Genomic DNA, 16306 nt, shown 5'->3' with positions numbered 1-16306 from the left:
CGTCCGATGAACCCCTCAGGATCACGTTCTGTAAGCTATGCGAATGAGTTCATGTACTCTAAGCACATTTTTCGCCTCTAGTGCGCCGCCAGCGACTTCGGCCAAACTCTCAATTTGACTCAGGCTGGCAGACTGCATGCATTCGAAAAGCTTTTACTTTCTACTGATGAAACGGTCACCATGGCCTCCGCCAGCAAGAGGCAAGCGTCGTTGGCCGCCACCAATCGCGAGACATTTTGGAATAGCATCAGTAAAGCCACAAATGACGAACTCGGGCCTAGATTTGAACGGATTTTGGTGTCTGTTATACTGTATTGTCTATATCATGAACGAAACTGCCTGTTCTTCTCTCCTCATTCTGTTCTCGGCATCTCTTTCGACTTTCAATTCCAATTTCACTTACTACAGCTTGAACAATGGGTGAAAGAGCTCCGTCGATTGCTCCTTCTGTCGCGTCTTCCACACCATCCAGCAGTTGGAAAGGATGGTTGTGGGATTCTGCTGATGTCTCGAAAGAGGAAAGAAGATTTCTCTTAAAAGTTGGTGAGCTTCCTACAATCTCCAGGCCCTGTGCTCACTGGATTTAAAGCTGGATTTCACCCTTTTGACATTTGGAACACTTGGAATGTTGATCAAATGGATCGATACCTCCAATATCACGAATGCGTTCGTCTCTGGAATGAAGGAAGACCTCAATCTATATGGGAACCAGTATAACTATATTGTCGTTGCATGGACTGTGGGCTACATCATTGGGCAATGGGTAAGCGTCTGCTTCGATACGGACCAGCTTTGACACTAATGATGGTGCAACACAGCCATCCAACTTCATCTTGACTCGAGTCCCTGCTCACAGTATGTATCCGGATCTATCCCCTCCTACACAGCCACCGTGACTTACCCATCTTTTTCAGTTTGGATCCCCTTCCTCGAGATTGGTTGGACAATCTTCACCTTCAGCCTTGCTGGCGCAAAGTCATACTCGGCGATGCTGGGTATTCGGTTTGTCGTCGGTCTCTTCGAAGCAGGTTACTGGCCCGCTCTATACTATATCCTCGGCAGCTGGTACAATAAACGTGAGTTGCTTGCTTGATTCCACAATGACGAAACTGACACTCACCAGGTGAACTTGCAAAGCGCAACGGTATCTTGCAATCGGCAGTATCAATTGCTCCAATTTTCAGTGGCTTCTTGCAAGCTGGAATCTACAAATCGCTCAATGGTCATGCTGGACTAGCTGGATGGAGGTGGCTATTCGGTACGAGTTACAACCTATTTCCCCATCCAGTCTGGAGATCTGACGAGTATCACAGTCATCAACGGTATCATCTCACTACCAATTGCCATCCTTGCTTACTTCTGCTTGCCCGACACCCCCGGCACTGCGAAGCCGAATTGGTTGTTTTCCGAACGTGTAAGTTGCACCGAGAAAGAAATATCGACACTAGCTGACTTCGTCTTCCAGGAAATTGAACTTGCCAGGGAGAGAATGGCGAGAGTTGGCCGTACCCCTGAGGGCAAGCCTTATTCCGCCAAAGTCATCCTCAGCTACTTCCTCAGCTGGAAGACGGTGCTCTTCACGCTCATATTCAGTAAGGCCCCGCCTCAGCTCTTTGGTCATTGATGCTAATCTTGCCCAGCGATGCAACCGTTTGGAAGTCAGCCATTCACTGCGTTTGTCTTCTGGCTCAAAGCACACAACAAGAAGGGCCAACCTGCCGTCTACAGTGTCGCCCAAATCGTAAGACTACCCATCTCTAACGCAGTATACATCTACTAACCCGTGCAGAATGAGTATCCGACAATTGGCAACGCCTTTACTTGCGCGTACTCTCTGGTTGCAGTCTGGGTTTCCGATGGACCTTTGAGAGGCCGGCGCTGGCCGATCATCATCTTCTCGAACCTCATCGCCATTGTCGTCTTCGTGCTACTCGCTGTAACACCTGTGTTCGGCCCGTTCTCTCATCGAGCACCTTTGTATATCGTGTCATCGATTGGAGGAAGCATGGTCCCACTGACCATGGCGTAAGTCTCCCACGTCACAATTTCAGCCATGGCTAATGTTGAGCAGCTGGATGGCAGAGTTGATCTCGGACAATGCTGAGCAAAGAGCCTTTACTGCCGCCGCCATGAACACTCTTCAATGTAAGCTTTGCTGCCTGTTATGTATGTGCTATACTAACTGCTGGTGACAAGATACCTTCACTGCGTGGATACCTCTCGTTTGGTTTCAACAGGTCCACCAGCCTAACGGTATTTCTGACTCCTTCCTCTTTGACCATCGTACTGACCGTGAGATAGTCACGGCTGGTAACAGAGCAGCTGCAGTAGTGGCCGGCTTCAACGTGATTGTGTTCGCGACTATTGCCGTGCTGGCCCATCGGGAGAAGCTACAAAAGAAACAGAACCACGAACTTGCACCGCCTCCTACTCCATCGGATCTACCTTCGCCCATCATCTCCGACGGCGACGAGAAGAAGGTGCATTTGGGTGTCAATACAGTCGAGATTTGAGATATACCACGTTGCAGCTTGCCCGCAGGCTAGGATAAAAGACAAGTTCGAGGAGGGGACGATGCAGAGAGAGTAGTGGTAAGGGACAGGGAGTTGATGAGATTGTATGGGGGTTGGGCGTAGTGAGGAGCCTAGTACAGATGACTGCATTTGATGAATCGAAAAAAAAGATGTGTTGTGCTTTCATATCATTGTTTTTCACTCGCACACTGACGACGTTTGATCTGGACCCTAGCGCCAATGCAGTCCGAATATGGACGCAAAGCGATACTGAACAATACGGACCGACAATCAAGAGGTTCTCCTTCAGTCGACGAGACCGTACGTGACTGCACTTACAAGAGTCCCTCCTTTCGTCTCTTCAAGTACACCTCCAATCCTTCTTGGACCACGAAAAAGGTGGAATGATACTCCAAAGGTCTTCCCGGATGCACAATCTTGATATCAAATTCCCTCAAGATCTGGATCAAGACCTTGTTCATCTCAAACAGCGCCAGATTGCGACCTATACACAGATGACTTCCACCACCAAACTATATCGAGTCAGTCATTGTCTGAATACGGTGTCGGCGAAAGCTTACATTGTACAAATGTCCGGTCATCAATTTGTTGTCACGTTCGAACCACCGCTCCGGGCGGAACACGTCGACATCGTCTCCGAAAATGGTCCTGTCGCGATGTAGCACCCATCCGTTAACTGCAACCTCGGTTCCGCCGGGGTAGAATTTGCCGTCAATCATGACTCCCTCGGGTGGCACGTTACGGTAGATCCCCAATCCGACCGCAGGCCGCATACGGAATGTCTCTTTGAGGCAGGCCTGGAAATATTCGAGTTTCATAGCCTCGGCGTATACGACGATCTCGGAAAGCTCTCCTGCTTTTTCGGCTTCCTGAACTTCTTTCTGCAGTTTCGAGTACACCTCAGTGTCGTTCAGGACCTGATAGAAGAAGGACTGCATGGTGGAAGCTGTAGAGTCGGATCCAGCGAACACAGCGCCGTGAGCAATGCTGAAAACATCCTGTACGCTGAACTTGTCAGGATTCCCTGCATGTGCTCTCAATAATTCTGCCAGCAGATCAATGCCTTTGGAATCGTAGGTTCCGTCCGACTGTTTGCGTTTCTCGAGCTCAGCAACTGCAATCTTGGTCATGGTGGTTGGTTCAGGTTTCCAGAATGGCAAGTATGGTCGCAGTGGGTTGTTTCGGAAGAGGATGTCGACTTCTGCGATGTGGCCAACAATACCGTCATACCACTGTACGTCGTCAATGTTCTTGATCGAGCCCTCAATGTCGACCTCGGCATCCAAGAATCCAAATGATTTGGAGAAAGCCACTTCACCAAGGACATCGAATGCAAAGTAATGCAACAAGTTTCCGAGGTTGGTGGGTTTGGTGGAGTCGTCGGCGTGCTGGTTCAAATGCACCATCAGTAGTTTGATCATCTCCTCGATTGGTCCTGAGCGTTTCTGCATCTGTGCAAGACTGTATGGAGTCACGGCATAACGTTTCATTTGGGCGTGCTTCCATTCTCGGACTTCGGTGAAGATATCTGGTGCATGCTGTAATCTCGTGAGGATTGGCAGCCATACCTTCGAGAATTCGACATACCTTGGGAGGAAAGACGCTGTAGAACATGGTCTTGTGGAAACCCTTGCCTACTGCAAACATGTCTTTGGCCGCATTGCAAGTACCGAACGAGACCTCATTGGGAGCAGTCCGGACCACCGGTCCTATCCCATCTACGTCAGAAATGCTTGCAATCGTGAAGCTGGTTTCTTACCATATTTCTCATGCAGAGCTATATGATCCAGCTCGGTGTGACCGTTGTAAGTGCTCCATACTATGAGGATGTCAGCAGTACTCCAAAAGACGACCTACGCGGAAGTGCTCACCCTTCCAGAGACGGGAACATGACGCCAAAAATGGTCCTGGAACACCGCGAAGAGGAGAGGCGTATTTCTTGTACAGGCCTCGGCCGAAGATGACCAGGACCGTTACGAGAAGAAGATTGCCCTTGATAAAGGCGATAACCTGAGCGGAAAGTGATTCACTGGGATTCACCTTTATGCTTTCCATCTTGAAAACGCACAAATTGAGGCTGGCAAAGCGCTCAAGTTTGGAAAACAAGAATGAAGGCAAGGATGGAGTAAGGTGTTTTGTCGCGTGGCCTTTGTGGTAAGCTATATCAAGAGGTTAACTGCCATTGTCCGTTCGATTGTCTGCCGATGCTCCTCCAGAACCAGACCCTTGCCCTTCTTTTGGCTCTGATCCGTTCCTCCTCGTCATCTTGCTTTGACTGGCTGGGAAAGGCAACTGTTTGTGCCCCACGATTCTCCTCTTCGGAAAACGCCCACTTGCAGTGTTCGGCAGTGGCACTTCCAGGCAACTTTGCTCGGTGTGGGGTAACTCGTAGGCATCACAACGAGGTTGCTGGCCACCTGTGGGGTAACGGCACAGTGCTTTTTGATCATTATTTGGCGTGGATATCATTGGCGATTGGCATTTTTGACCCCAACGATGCATCCCCAGTCGTTTGACGAGCCATGGAGAGCCGTGAATACTTCAAGAGTCTTTCCCCAGGACTGATCTTGAAGGAGAAGTTCAGAGGGTGGCAATCGTGCTGCGGCAATTGGGTACACTCTGATGCAGATCCGTTGGCCGAGATCTTTGCGCATTCTTGAACAATGTTGCGGTACTTGAACTCATTCGCGTTCTCGGCTCGTGTCGTGGTCGTTCCGATGGAGGGAGCTGCAACTGCCGAGATCACCAGACCTGGGGCTGTTCTTGTAGGCTTTGCAGCAGCCAGATGTTTGGTTCTTTGTCCCAACGTATATTTCCACGGACTCCGGTCTTGCTACAGCGCAGAGTCGTTGGCGACTGCCTATTAGGAAGGAGTAGGAGCATGAAGGATGAGTGAGGCACTCCCAGACCACCGGAGAAGAGCTAAAATGATGTTGAAACTGAGTGTTGGCATAACGGCAAGGCCTCACTGCCTCAGCCAAGAGAGGAACGACCAAGGTCAGAACAGACGTGAAGGTAGGTTCGTGAGAAGCATGATCCAGGTAGGTAGATGCCAGGTATTGTGGTGAGAAAGGAAGCGTGCCACGAAGTTGGAAAGAGGTACCATGGTAGGCGTAGTTGCAGCCTTCCACCATCATCATCACAAGAGCAGGAACTACTGTAACATGGAAGTAACGCCTTACAAACTGCCTTACTATCGACTCATTCACGCCTCACTCTTGATACCTATCACACGTATTCGGTTCTCAGTACTCAAACCTCAACCATTCAAGTATACATCCACTGCTATGGACAGAACAAACATCTTCACGTCAGCTTCATTAATTCCTCACCACGATGGGCCGAACTCCTGCCACCAACTCGACCGGTCTCTCATTTGACATTGACCGTCCCCGTGGCATTTACCGCCCGGGCGACATCATCAGCGGCCACATTATGCTCGACACGAACGCCGACGTACACATTGGCAACGTGTCCGTCTCATTCTGGGCTCGCTCAAAAGTCAAAATGCTCCAAAGCGCCGGCCAAAGCGTGCCCGTCCACCGTGGTCGCACGCTGTTCTTTCACACCACTGAAACTCTTTACGAAGGCCAATATACCCACAAAGCAGGCTCATCCGGCTGGCCCTTTCATTTCGTCGTCCCTGCTCAAGCAGACCCGACATGCCTGTCGGGCCAGAAATCGAAGGGCAACGGCTACTTCCGGTCAACAGAAGGAAATCAGTTCGATCTCACACTCCCTCCAACAATGTACCACTTCCGGAACGGACCAGCCAACAATGAATGCTTTGTAGAGTATGTCCTCGAAGCCAGGGTGACCGAAGCTGAAGACCTGCATCGGACTCGCAGCCCCAAAGTCAATAAATCGACATATCCCATCGTTTTCCACCCGTCATCAACCCCGAAACCGATCGAAGAATACAACCTCCTGACGAAAAACCAACTGTTCTCCATCACGACGATGAGACTCCTCCCCCAGTATACTGGAACAATGCTGCGTATCCGCGACCGCGCCCGTTCCATCTTCCGGCCCCGATCCATGCCCAGGTTCTCCTTCATCTTGACCGTGCAGAGTCCGACCATCATCCAACTGTTCCACCCAGACCCGATACCCTTCCTCATCAGCGTGACGCTAGATCCGTCGAGTGAGAATAGGAATATCGCAGAGCCCTATCCTGAAATAGTGCTGCGGTCTTTGAAAGTCGACCTTCGAAGCTGGGTCGGATACCGCGCCGACCAGTACTCCGAGTTGACATGGGCAAGCACTCCCATTCATGCGTGTAACATGCTCAACCAAGTTCTGGCACCCACTGAGGACGGCGGCGCCCCTCTCAACATCGGAACTCTTTACAACTTTCGCCTCGGCAACGCCATACTCGGGTCACAGGCTGATTCACAGCTGTATCCGACGTTTACCAGCTACGACATCGTCCGCAAGTACCTTCTCACTTAGGAAGTGGAGGTACAATGCGCTGAGAAGAAAGTGGAGTTCAATTCCGGAGGCAATCAACCTGGTTGTACCGTTATTGGGCCTCCTGCTAGCGTCTTGGTTGACTACCAACCAAAGAAATCGGCGATGAGACAAGGCCACACGACAGACTGCAAGACGGAAAATGAAAAGCCTGATGTTGTTGCATCTCTAGAGGGTGCCAGTAGGACCAAGACCAAGGAGGCAGCCGGATCCCTCATGGGTACTAGTAGGATCAAGGCCGAGGAGGCAGCAGCGGAAGATCGTCAGTCAGATTTGGAAGAGCGTCCTGTTCCCGACACCGACAGTGACGCCCAGGACACAAACACAGGGAGTCGAAAGAAAGCACGTCACACATCACCCAACTACGTTCCTCGACACAGGAGATTGAGAACATGCTAGGTCGTTGCACCTCATGATATGGTAGCCCAATGGCATGCAACCTTTGGTATTGATACATAGCTTTTGTCCGAATATCATTTTCGGGTCATGAGCAGACCTGTGTACACGGCCAGCCACAAGTCATAAACGTACATCTTTTTGTTCTTCCACAGTGCCACCATCAGCTCAAGCATACCATATCAGCCTTCGACAGTGCCGGCTTTCAAGCTTTGCCCTTACCTTTCCTGCCACCTCTACCACCACCGGCAGCAGCTTTCTTCTTCTTGGGCTGTTCTTCACTCTCCTCGTCATCCTCATCGTCCTTCTTTCTCTTGGCTTTGCCCTTTGGTGCAGCAGTAGCGGCTTTCTTTTTCGGAACTTTGACATATTTGTCCTTCTTCAAATCCAGTTCCTCTTCCTCCTCATCACCCGGCGCCACATCTGGACCGAGTTCTGCGTCGACATCGGAGTCATCCACCGCCTCTTCGAGATCCGGCTTGTCTCTCTTTGTCGCAGCCTTTGCCATGCCCAAAACATTGCTTGCCTTGACGAACGGCATTGGATGACTTTGTTGGTTGTACAGTCTAGTGAATGCCGCCTTGGTCGCCGTCTCGAGTTTGACCTTCTCAATGTCCATAGGACCGACACCAAGTTCCATAAGTGCCTCAAAGTCTTCCTTGGTCAGATAGTATGAGTCCATAAAGTCGATAACTTCTTGAACCGCCTCCTTGCCGTCATGTTGAAGAGTTCCCACGGTCTTGTTCCAAAGTGCTGGCAGATATTGTTGGCGGACCTCGTGACGATCAGCTGACGATCGAAGTCGCATATGACCCTGGATCTCCTTGATCAAGCGTGTGTTTTTGCCTAAGGACGTCAGTATAGCACATCCATGGGATCGACAAACTTACCTTGCTTGCTATTTTGACCAAGCCAGCCAGCGAAGCTGACGTTCCCGCCGCTGAAGTTGCCATAGACGTAGCTAGCAGGTCGAACAAAACTGAAAATAGCATGAGTAGGCATCAAACTCCATTGCTGTTGTGAACCATGGATCATCCTATCAACCAGGTCACCATCACTAATGCTAGAAGCTGCATTATCAGCGAGCTCCAGGAGCTTGAGGTTTCTTTCCTGGCCAGAGTAGCCATTTGCGAGAGTGGGTTGTGTTTTGAGGTAGTTTTCCTGGAGCATCAGATAACTGAATTCGTGGTCGTTGAAGTATAGTTCAGTCTTGTCGTTCAGAGTGGCAGTTGAGCTCTGCGCGAACATCTGCGGTCGCAGGATCTTGCTAACAATGTCCCATGGCTTGAGAATGACATGTTTCTCCCACGCTTTCGACATCGCCTTCGTGTCAGTAAAATCGAGGTCCTTGTCCTTACTGTCAAGCTTGATAGTCGATATCATGTTGATGATCTGACGAATGTCACCATTGCATCCCTCGATCAACGCGTTCAGAATCTGTGGCGGCAACTTCATGCCTTCGCGGAACAATATGGTTGCGATACGACCACGAATCATGTCTGTTGTTGGTCTTCTGAACTGGAACTCCGCTGTGACGTTGTAGAAAGGTTTCATCTTGGGCTGATTTCGTTCGTTGCAGATCATGATCATGGGGATATTCGTCTTTTTCGCGACGGCTGCAAGAGCGCCGACACCACCACGGTCGCCTGCTGACATGCCGTCAACTTCGTCCATGATCAAGAGAAGCTTCTTCTTGGAGGCATCCACTTTCTTGCCATCACCCGCAAAGTAACCGAGAAGAGATGTCGTGTCCAGCACTCCAGTCAGGGCCGATTCCAGCAGTTTCTTGTTTCGGGTGTCGCTTGCATTGCTCTCAACGACATCGTATCCTTCAAGCTTAGCCACCAAATGAGCAGCAGTGGTTTTGCCGACACCAGGTGGCCCATACAGCAAAGCGGCACGCAGGTTTCCTTTTCCATCAGCACCGGCCATTCTGAAACCAGTTTTGGCACTTTTCGGCCAGTTGCGTAGCCATCTCTGCAAGCCATCGACTTGAGCTTTATTGCCGCAGACACTGGTGGTTGAGTCTGGAGCATACTTGTCAACCCAAAGCCGGTCATCAACCTTTCGTTGTGCAGGTTTGGCCGGTGCTTGTGCTCCACCTCTGACTGCTGCAGCTTTCGCTGCCTTCTCGGCTTCTTTCCGTCTTTGTACTTCTCGTGCTTCCATCTCTTCTGCTTCTTTCCGAATCTTGGCCTCTTCCTTCTTTTGCTTCTCGGCATAAGCTTCACCAGCTTTACCATCACCACCATTGGCAGGAAGTGCCTTGATCAACGCAAAGAGCCCATTCTCATCGATTGTTTTGATGCCCAGGTTTCGAATCGTTTCCAGCTTCTTCGGACCGGCGTCGTTACCGAGGACGACGTAGCTGGTCTTCTTAGAAGGACCGGTGGTAACCTTGCCGCCGTACTGCTTGACGAGACTTTGACCTTCTTCTCGACCCAGGGAATTGAGTACGCCTGTGAAGACGAATGTCAAACCTGCAAGACAGTTGTCCTCGCCGACGGGTATTTCTGCACTTCCTGCTGATGGTGGTGCCACAGCGGCATTACCTCCTCCAAACGTGAATTTTCTATTTTCATCCCTTGGTGGAGGAGTTGGGGCTCGGACGGTAGGAATGTTGTCAAGGATAGATTTGATCTCCTTGCTTTCTTCTCGCTCCTCCTTGTTGGCTGCAGCCCGGGGTTTCTTCGCTGCAGTAGCTGCTGCCTTCTTAGGTTTCTTTTTCGGTGTGGCGTCCTCGTCGTCCAAGAAGTCATCTTCTTCATCCTCTTCGAGATCTTTAGACTTTCTCTTCCGACCAGCAGTTGTTGCAGCAGGTTTCTTTCGTTTGCTGTCCGCTGATCCATCATAGGCCGGTATCTCAGCCATTTCTAGGTCATCATCGGAGTCAAGGACCTTCTTGGCGTGACCGTTGAGTGGTTTGGCGGTCTTCTTTTGTGGCTTCACCTCTTCTTCGTCAATTTCTTCCTCGTAGTCGTCATTGACTTTCCTGCTCTTAAGGTCACTGAAGATATCGTCTGCTCCTTCATCTTCATCTTGTAGTTGGGCTACCGGCTCATCGTTGTCTTCAGCATAAGTTTTCGTAGCAGTCTTTCTGGAAGATCTTCGGCCCGTAGATGGGGTTCCGCCGTTGACCTGTTTCGTAGGTGTCTTTCCTGCGCCATTGGTGGTCGAAGAGGCCTTGACGGGCGTAGATTTTGCAGGTTTTGCTTTAGATTTGGATGATGCAAAGTAAGCTGAGCTTGTAGTCTCCTCCTCGGCTGGTTCAGGCTTTGTCACTTTCTTCGTCTTTGGGGTGTTGACTTTCTTGGGCTTTGTCTCGACCACTTCATCGTCTTCGTCATCGGAGACAACTTTCCGAGATCGTCCACGTTGGGTGCTGCTGGACTTGGACTTGGGCTAGATAGATGTCAGAGGTGAAGATCATTGCACACGACATACTGACTTTGGCAGTCTCGGTTTGACTGGACTTTGCCGCTGGGTTCGCTCCTCCACCTCCGCCAAAGAAACTCCTGATGTCAGATGGCATTTTGCCTTGATCGAAGAACAGAATCCCGAGACAGAATTACAATTAAGCAGACATTTGACAAGAAAGGAAGCGAAACGATTGGGAACACCCGAAAATTGCCTGGCCGAAAGAATGATAGCAGCAGTGTCTTTGTGAACAGTCAGTCGATCAATTCTATCAATTAAACTACATGACGCGCTTTGGCGACTGCCCTGAGTGAACGAACGCGATTGCCCCACTTGCGCATGCTCTAAGCCGGTTCTGGTGCTATATCGGGCCGCTATATTAGCGACTGAAGTTCAACGACGTCCTCCCTTTCACAATACATAGGTATCGACCTTTACTTGAACACAGGGATGCCATGAACCCTTCGGCCGAGATGGACATGACCAGGTCCTTTCACGGGCCAATATTCGTGCGCTTCAGGCGTGCCGATACTACGCTGTACTCATCTTGGATGACCTAGCAATCCCGAGCGCAACAATTACTCGGTATATTGCACAAATGGTTGGATGGCTCCCGAGCGATACCGAGGTGTTCGCCGCCCCTAAAGGCTATCACCGCTACAGTAAGTGCTCGCCACGCCTACATTAATAATTCATTTAGGCGTCCACCGCCCCTAAATAATACTTGTCCTGTCTATGATACCTACGTAATTTTATGCGCGATTATGTCTAACCTCTAAATAGATTTGTGCTTACAATAAATGTCTGTCGCCTCCAAATCATTACAGTTTTTGCTACTTATCTACTAGGAGTGATTCACACTTCGGCGGTCACTACCCCTAGACGATTTGAAGTTTAGGTCTTAAGGGGGACATTCCTAATTACGGTACTTACCAGGTATCCAGGTATTGCACAACGATTTGGCAGATTCTCATACCGGAAGGATATTTCGTGTATCGCTCCCTCCGGAGTCATCCCTAATAGCCTGATCACGGGCAATCAGTTTAGCGACTTGCTTGAAACTCTGCTCCGCGTTGCTGTATAAAGGTGAGCATGCGTCTTACGTCTCGATACCTTTCAACAATCTCTGCGTTGTGTTTGGTCGTCTCTTCAATATGTCTAGCATGGACAGTATCTTCAACATGTCTGGTTTAGACAACCTCATCAATATATCCACGTTGGAAAGAGGCCTCCAGCTGCTCGGAGCAGTCACAGCTGCATCGACTGTGTTCAAGGTCTTATCTCTTGCGCGATTATATCTATCGCCGTCCAGCATCTCAGTCAATCGCTGGAAGCATGGCAACCCTTATGCGCTCGTCACAGGTGCAACTGATGGAATCGGGTTCGGCATAGCTGAGGCACTTGCTGCTCGAAGCTTCAACATAATCCTTCACGGTCGAGACAGAAACAAATTGGAAGCTCGCCGAGCAACATTGCAAAAGCAACATCCAGGCCTTAGAACCGAGATTCTTGTTTTCGATGTCCTGAAAGACCCGTACGACGACATTGAGAACTTGATCTCCGGCATATCACATCTAAACATCACCATACTGGTCAACAATGTCGGCGGAATACCCTTCATGCCCGCCTACATCAATTTCACCGAATTTGACTCTTCCCAAATCGACGCTGTCATCGACATCAACGCTCGCTTCCTGGCACACTTCACACGATACATGATGCCTATTCTATCCAAGAATGGCCCGGCGCTGATCATGAACATTGGATCTGCGGCACAAATCGGCGTGCCTGGGGCGACGATGTATTCAGGTACTAAGGGCTTTGTCCTCAGCTTTTCGGAAGCACTAGCCCGGGAGTGCAAGATTTCAAAGACTCCTGTTGATGTGCTCAACATCAACCTAGGCGACGTGAGTAGTAAGTCGACTCCTACTCCAGTGAAGTTTGGGAATCCCCTTGCAAAAGACTTTGGGAGAGACGTTATCGCTCGAGTAGGAGCAGCAATTGCATCGGACAGAAATACGGTCACTCCCCACATACCGCATGCTATACTCTTTGGAGTCTTGAAATCTTTACCCGAGTTTGTGAAGGTTGCTTTCATGCGCAACATCATTCAGGACGCACGGGCGCTGCACAGAAAGATATTCAATCTGAAGGAGGAATGAGGGAACTTCGTCAGCTTAGCGGTTGTATACCGAGTGTCTATTTGCTTCGGGTCGGCGCCATAAATGTGACGAAGCTAGGAACATGTCTGGCATAGATAGATGGTTTCCGCTGGTTGTCAATAGGTTTACTGACATTTGACGCGAGAACAACTTTTTATAAAAGGACCCCTGATAGTTACTAGAGATTCTTTGGTGATACGCACCCGACGTCGTGTTCGCGGATTGCGGTTGTAAAAGCGGCACTTCGTTACCGATTCATGACTTTCAATGCCAAGCATCGATCTGCTCTCAGATTCACCTTTCCGCGCTTCGTCTCATAGCTGCAGCATTGAACTGTCGTCAAGGAAGACGCGTTCGCAGCAGTTTCGTGGGCGGCGTAGCATTGTCCGACTGGGTCTTCTTGCAGTAATACGGCCAAGTGCGACCGACAATCCCTCTTCAAGTTCCTGCGATGGCTGGAGCACCCATCAAACCCTCGGGTACAGTATTTCACCCTTTAATCGGTTCACAGTACTAACGTACCAGAAGCTGCATGCCTTCGATACCTTCGCTCGAACGTCATGTCGACCCCCTCAATGCTGTTTGCAGCTAAATCCTCCTTCGGACAAAGACCGTCCATTCCTGGCGCTCCACGGACCTCATCAAAATGCAGTCGTCTATTCTCCACAACCTCCGGCCAGCAAGATTGGCTGACGCCGAAGCGGCCAGAAGTAAGAAAGTCTATGGTAGGACGACCTCGAATGCCAACGGGAGGATCGGTACGCGGCACGACCGTAGTATGGGGAGATTACGGCCTCAGGATGAAAGACCATGATCGGAGAGTATCAGCAAAACAACTCAAAACCGGCGAGGAAGCCATCCACAGAAGACTTCGAGGAGAACGTTACAAGCTATACAAAAGAGTCAGCGCGAATATTGGTGTCTACACAAAAGGCAGTGATGTGCGTATGGGAAAAGGAAAGGGTAAATTCGATTATTGGGCAGCTCGAATCCCCGTCAGCAGAGTCATCTTCGAACTCAAGGGCAACATCCACGAGAAAGTTGTGAGGGACGCTTTCAGATTGGCCGGCCACAAATTACCCGGTCTATGGGAGTTTGTCCAAAAAGGCGATCCGCCCGTGGTTGGAATTACCAAATTGGGCAACGGAGTGACCTTGGAAACGCTCAAAGAGGCCAAGAGAGAAGTGGAAGCAAAAGACAAGGAGCCGCAGGCCGTCGTTCCTCCTATGATGGACGTGCCGCCCCAAACAATCTCAACCGACCTGGACAGCCCACCAACGACTGTCCATGTGTCGCCATGAAGAGCAGCTATTGATACATATACTCATGAATGTTCATCCTCCAATCTCGGTGTTGCTATGGTCTGACCCAGGGCCATAGCCTTGTGCGGCACGTGCGCCTTCGTCGGTTTTGTTGTCCAGGAACTCACTGCCCGAGCCGCTTTTTCCACCTGCGGAATCATCTGGGGGATTGGTCATTCCACCCATGCCCGACTCGGAGATGTTCTGGCCATATCTTATGTTCTCTGCGGTCTTTTCTCCACGTTCTTCGGAGGCTGGCGCTTCTTCAGATGTGTTCGGGCCAGCTAGAGGATGTCAGCTAGAGTGCGACAATGGGTGGAAGGGCGGCATACAGCCCAATTGACCTCTCTGTTTCGAGGTAGGCTCTGTCACGGTCTTGATCGACTCATATCTGTACATTTGCGAGTCAACTCGCGCTCAGAACAACAGGCAGATGAACCATACTGGGAGGTCTCTCCGCCAGTCTCTGTATCCATAGTATTATCGTCTGAAGTCGACTGATCGGTACCGTAGTTCTTGAAGGTTTCGTACCAGTCGCAAGTCAGTACGTTGTCTAGACTTTGAGTAATTGTGTGAAAGAGGTCCATCTAAGTTGAAGCATCATTAAACATTCTTTATGGTGGAAACTGAGGTCTGTTGAGCTGCGGACGAGGGTTGTCAACTCCACATTCAAACGGCCATTGATTTACGTCACAACTTTTGAGTCACGTGCGGGGGATTCGTGACTGAGGGAAGCAACGAGTTTCACATCATCTTCAAGGACGTCGACACCTCCAATCCACGTTGAGCGCACCTGACTCGATATTGAATTCAAGACAGGTCAGTGACGGCGTAACGTGCCGCCCCTCGTACTAGTGTCAAGGGGCAATAGCTGTTTGTCAAACCGTGGTGGTTTGGTCGGAAGGCAGGCACGTGTGCATCACGAGCAGCATCTTCGACTCGACCCTGACCAACGGATCGTTTGCTAGATCATAAAATCCCAGCGAGTTCCAATACATCCAAAGCGGCAGCCGTCATTGCATCAGTGAGGGGTGGGCGTTGCCCTATACTAATCAATGACACCCTATACAATCGACGCTGACATGCAATGGCAGGGAAGGCTGAAAATGAAGTAGAGATGGGACATTTCGAGTTTATCTTTTCCTCTTCCTTTCGCTGTTGTCATCATCCTCCTTGTATCTTTCCCCGGCTTAAGGAGCATGGCCAAGACACCAAGAAACACAGGCTCGTTGCTGCTGAAGGGCCGACGCTCAGTGCCGACATGCACACGCTTGAAAATATGCTGATATGCTTTCAGAAGATTGGAGCAAAGATTTCGTAGCTTCAATTCATCCCATGCTGATCCCGAGCGATGTCAGGTCCGAACGCCGTCAGCAAGTCCTGATCTGTCTCCTGAGTACTTTTGCGAACCCTCAACGGCATCCAGAAGCTCTCTCTCATCCCTGTGAGCGATATCGGAGGCATGTCGAAGCAGATATTCACCGCGAGCTTTTTTCCAGCGGCAACTTGGAATCCTGATTCCGGTCTGCCGTAATCACTGAGCCGCACACAGGGTGTACAGGATCAGTGGGCGCTATGGTCATTGACAGACCTCTAAGGGAAGATCAGACTTTCACAACGCGACGAGGGCTAATCGCATGCTGCCCGCCTTCCGGTCCTATAAGGTGAAAGAGAGTGGAAGCTAATCAGTCCAGAACTGATCAAAAATGGACAGAACGATTGATGGACATCCACAGGCTTCACCCTCGCGAAACCTTTCCTCGCAAGGACAATAATCAGATCATCAGATAAGATTCGATCAGCAGACACATGCATGTCTGGAGGATTACAGCAGAGAGCTGACTTGAGTGGATTGACACCAAGGTCCCTGCATGCCTGGGCACGGGCGAAAGATTATCTGATCGACTCAGACGGCTTCCGACCAGTTTTCGTTGGAAGCGAGCCATCAAACCCTGCCCACCAACCCAGGACGGTAGGCTGACAAGGACAGGGACTGGCTATCAGATGAAAAGTTCCTGACCAACTT

General features: G+C 50.2%; 7 protein-coding genes across 7 annotated transcripts; 4 read left to right on the top strand and 3 right to left on the bottom strand.

The window, feature by feature from the left end:
* The first annotated feature begins 154 nt into the window (after positions 1-154).
* Positions 155-2633, top strand: EDD37DRAFT_338870 (putative pantothenate transporter liz1). The gene is made up of 12 exons (XM_062811664.1): positions 155-539; positions 590-763; positions 819-855; positions 915-1076; positions 1124-1258; positions 1314-1414; positions 1466-1592; positions 1641-1741; positions 1790-2025; positions 2072-2145; positions 2197-2253; positions 2302-2633. The coding sequence occupies exons 1-12, from the start codon at positions 417-419 to the stop codon at positions 2511-2513; spliced, it is 1539 nt and encodes a 512-aa protein (XP_062672188.1). The 5' UTR covers positions 155-416; the 3' UTR covers positions 2514-2633.
* A 54-nt stretch (positions 2634-2687) lies between these two features.
* Positions 2688-4931, bottom strand: EDD37DRAFT_664579 (cytochrome P450 oxidoreductase). The gene is made up of 5 exons (XM_062819232.1): positions 4406-4931; positions 4294-4353; positions 4122-4243; positions 3095-4072; positions 2688-3046 (listed from the first exon to the last, which is right to left on the bottom strand). Exons 1-5 carry the CDS (start codon positions 4587-4589, stop codon positions 2849-2851), a joined length of 1542 nt encoding a protein of 513 aa, XP_062672187.1. The 5' UTR covers positions 4590-4931; the 3' UTR covers positions 2688-2848.
* Positions 4932-6095: 1164 nt separating this feature from the next.
* Positions 6096-7394, top strand: EDD37DRAFT_626890 (uncharacterized protein). Its single transcript, XM_062816333.1, has one exon. It carries the CDS (start codon positions 6282-6284, stop codon positions 6984-6986), a length of 705 nt encoding a protein of 234 aa, XP_062672186.1. The 5' UTR covers positions 6096-6281; the 3' UTR covers positions 6987-7394.
* Positions 7395-11075, bottom strand: EDD37DRAFT_626887 (replication factor C subunit 1). Its single transcript, XM_062816332.1, has 3 exons — positions 10849-11075; positions 8291-10802; positions 7395-8246 (listed from the first exon to the last, which is right to left on the bottom strand). The coding sequence occupies exons 1-3, from the start codon at positions 10930-10932 to the stop codon at positions 7606-7608; spliced, it is 3237 nt and encodes a 1078-aa protein (XP_062672185.1). The 5' UTR covers positions 10933-11075; the 3' UTR covers positions 7395-7605.
* A 923-nt stretch (positions 11076-11998) lies between these two features.
* EDD37DRAFT_561583 (uncharacterized protein) lies at positions 11999-12979 on the top strand (the record flags this gene model as incomplete). The annotated part of the gene is made up of 1 exon (XM_062813884.1): positions 11999-12979. The coding sequence occupies one exon, from the start codon at positions 11999-12001 to the stop codon at positions 12977-12979; it is 981 nt and encodes a 326-aa protein (XP_062672184.1).
* Positions 12980-13554: 575 nt separating this feature from the next.
* EDD37DRAFT_561933 (50S ribosomal protein L16) lies at positions 13555-14280 on the top strand (the record flags this gene model as incomplete). Its single annotated transcript, XM_062813894.1, has 1 exon — positions 13555-14280. One exon carries the CDS (start codon positions 13555-13557, stop codon positions 14278-14280), a length of 726 nt encoding a protein of 241 aa, XP_062672183.1.
* Positions 14281-14296: 16 nt separating this feature from the next.
* On the bottom strand, positions 14297-15117 carry EDD37DRAFT_338523 (uncharacterized protein). The gene is made up of 3 exons (XM_062811661.1): positions 14725-15117; positions 14613-14671; positions 14297-14564 (listed from the first exon to the last, which is right to left on the bottom strand). The coding sequence occupies exons 1-3, from the start codon at positions 14865-14867 to the stop codon at positions 14314-14316; spliced, it is 453 nt and encodes a 150-aa protein (XP_062672182.1). The 5' UTR covers positions 14868-15117; the 3' UTR covers positions 14297-14313.
* Positions 15118-16306: the final 1189 nt, after the last annotated feature.

The sequence above is a fragment of the Exophiala viscosa genome, assembly GCF_022695815.1.
Source record: "Exophiala viscosa unplaced genomic scaffold EDD37scaffold_3, whole genome shotgun sequence".
NCBI classification, from domain to species: Eukaryota; Fungi; Ascomycota; class Eurotiomycetes; order Chaetothyriales; family Herpotrichiellaceae; genus Exophiala; species Exophiala viscosa.
The sequence above is the reverse complement of the archived record's forward strand: the minus strand, read 5'-3'. Positions and strand labels throughout refer to the sequence as shown.

Bases quoted from the DNA above. Each gene is read 5' to 3' on its own strand.
- EDD37DRAFT_626890 (XM_062816333.1), top strand. From the start codon at position 6,282: ATGTACCACTTCCGGAACGGACCAGCCAACAATGAATGCTTTGTAGAG.
- EDD37DRAFT_338523 (XM_062811661.1), bottom strand. From the start codon at position 14,867: ATGGACCTCTTTCACACAATTACTCAAAGTCTAGACAACGTACTGACT. The intron at 14,672-14,724 runs GTATGGTTCATC...GCAAATGTACAG, and splicing joins ACTGGCGGAGAGACCTCCCA to ATATGAGTCGATCAAGACCG. The intron at 14,565-14,612 runs GTATGCCGCCCT...GACATCCTCTAG, and splicing joins ACAGAGAGGTCAATTGGGCT to CTGGCCCGAACACATCTGAA.
- EDD37DRAFT_338870 (XM_062811664.1), top strand. From the start codon at position 417: ATGGGTGAAAGAGCTCCGTCGATTGCTCCTTCTGTCGCGTCTTCCACA. The intron at 856-914 runs GTATGTATCCGG...CATCTTTTTCAG, and splicing joins GACTCGAGTCCCTGCTCACA to TTTGGATCCCCTTCCTCGAG. The intron at 2,026-2,071 runs GTAAGTCTCCCA...AATGTTGAGCAG, and splicing joins ATGGTCCCACTGACCATGGC to CTGGATGGCAGAGTTGATCT.
- EDD37DRAFT_664579 (XM_062819232.1), bottom strand. From the start codon at position 4,589: ATGGAAAGCATAAAGGTGAATCCCAGTGAATCACTTTCCGCTCAGGTT. The intron at 4,073-4,121 runs GTATGTCGAATT...ACGAGATTACAG, and splicing joins ACAGCGTCTTTCCTCCCAAG to CATGCACCAGATATCTTCAC. The intron at 3,047-3,094 runs GTAAGCTTTCGC...GACTCGATATAG, and splicing joins TGACCGGACATTTGTACAAT to TTTGGTGGTGGAAGTCATCT.
- EDD37DRAFT_626887 (XM_062816332.1), bottom strand. From the start codon at position 10,932: ATGCCATCTGACATCAGGAGTTTCTTTGGCGGAGGTGGAGGAGCGAAC. The intron at 10,803-10,848 runs GTCAGTATGTCG...ACATCTATCTAG, and splicing joins GTCAAACCGAGACTGCCAAA to CCCAAGTCCAAGTCCAGCAG. The intron at 8,247-8,290 runs GTAAGTTTGTCG...TGACGTCCTTAG, and splicing joins TGGTCAAAATAGCAAGCAAG to GCAAAAACACACGCTTGATC.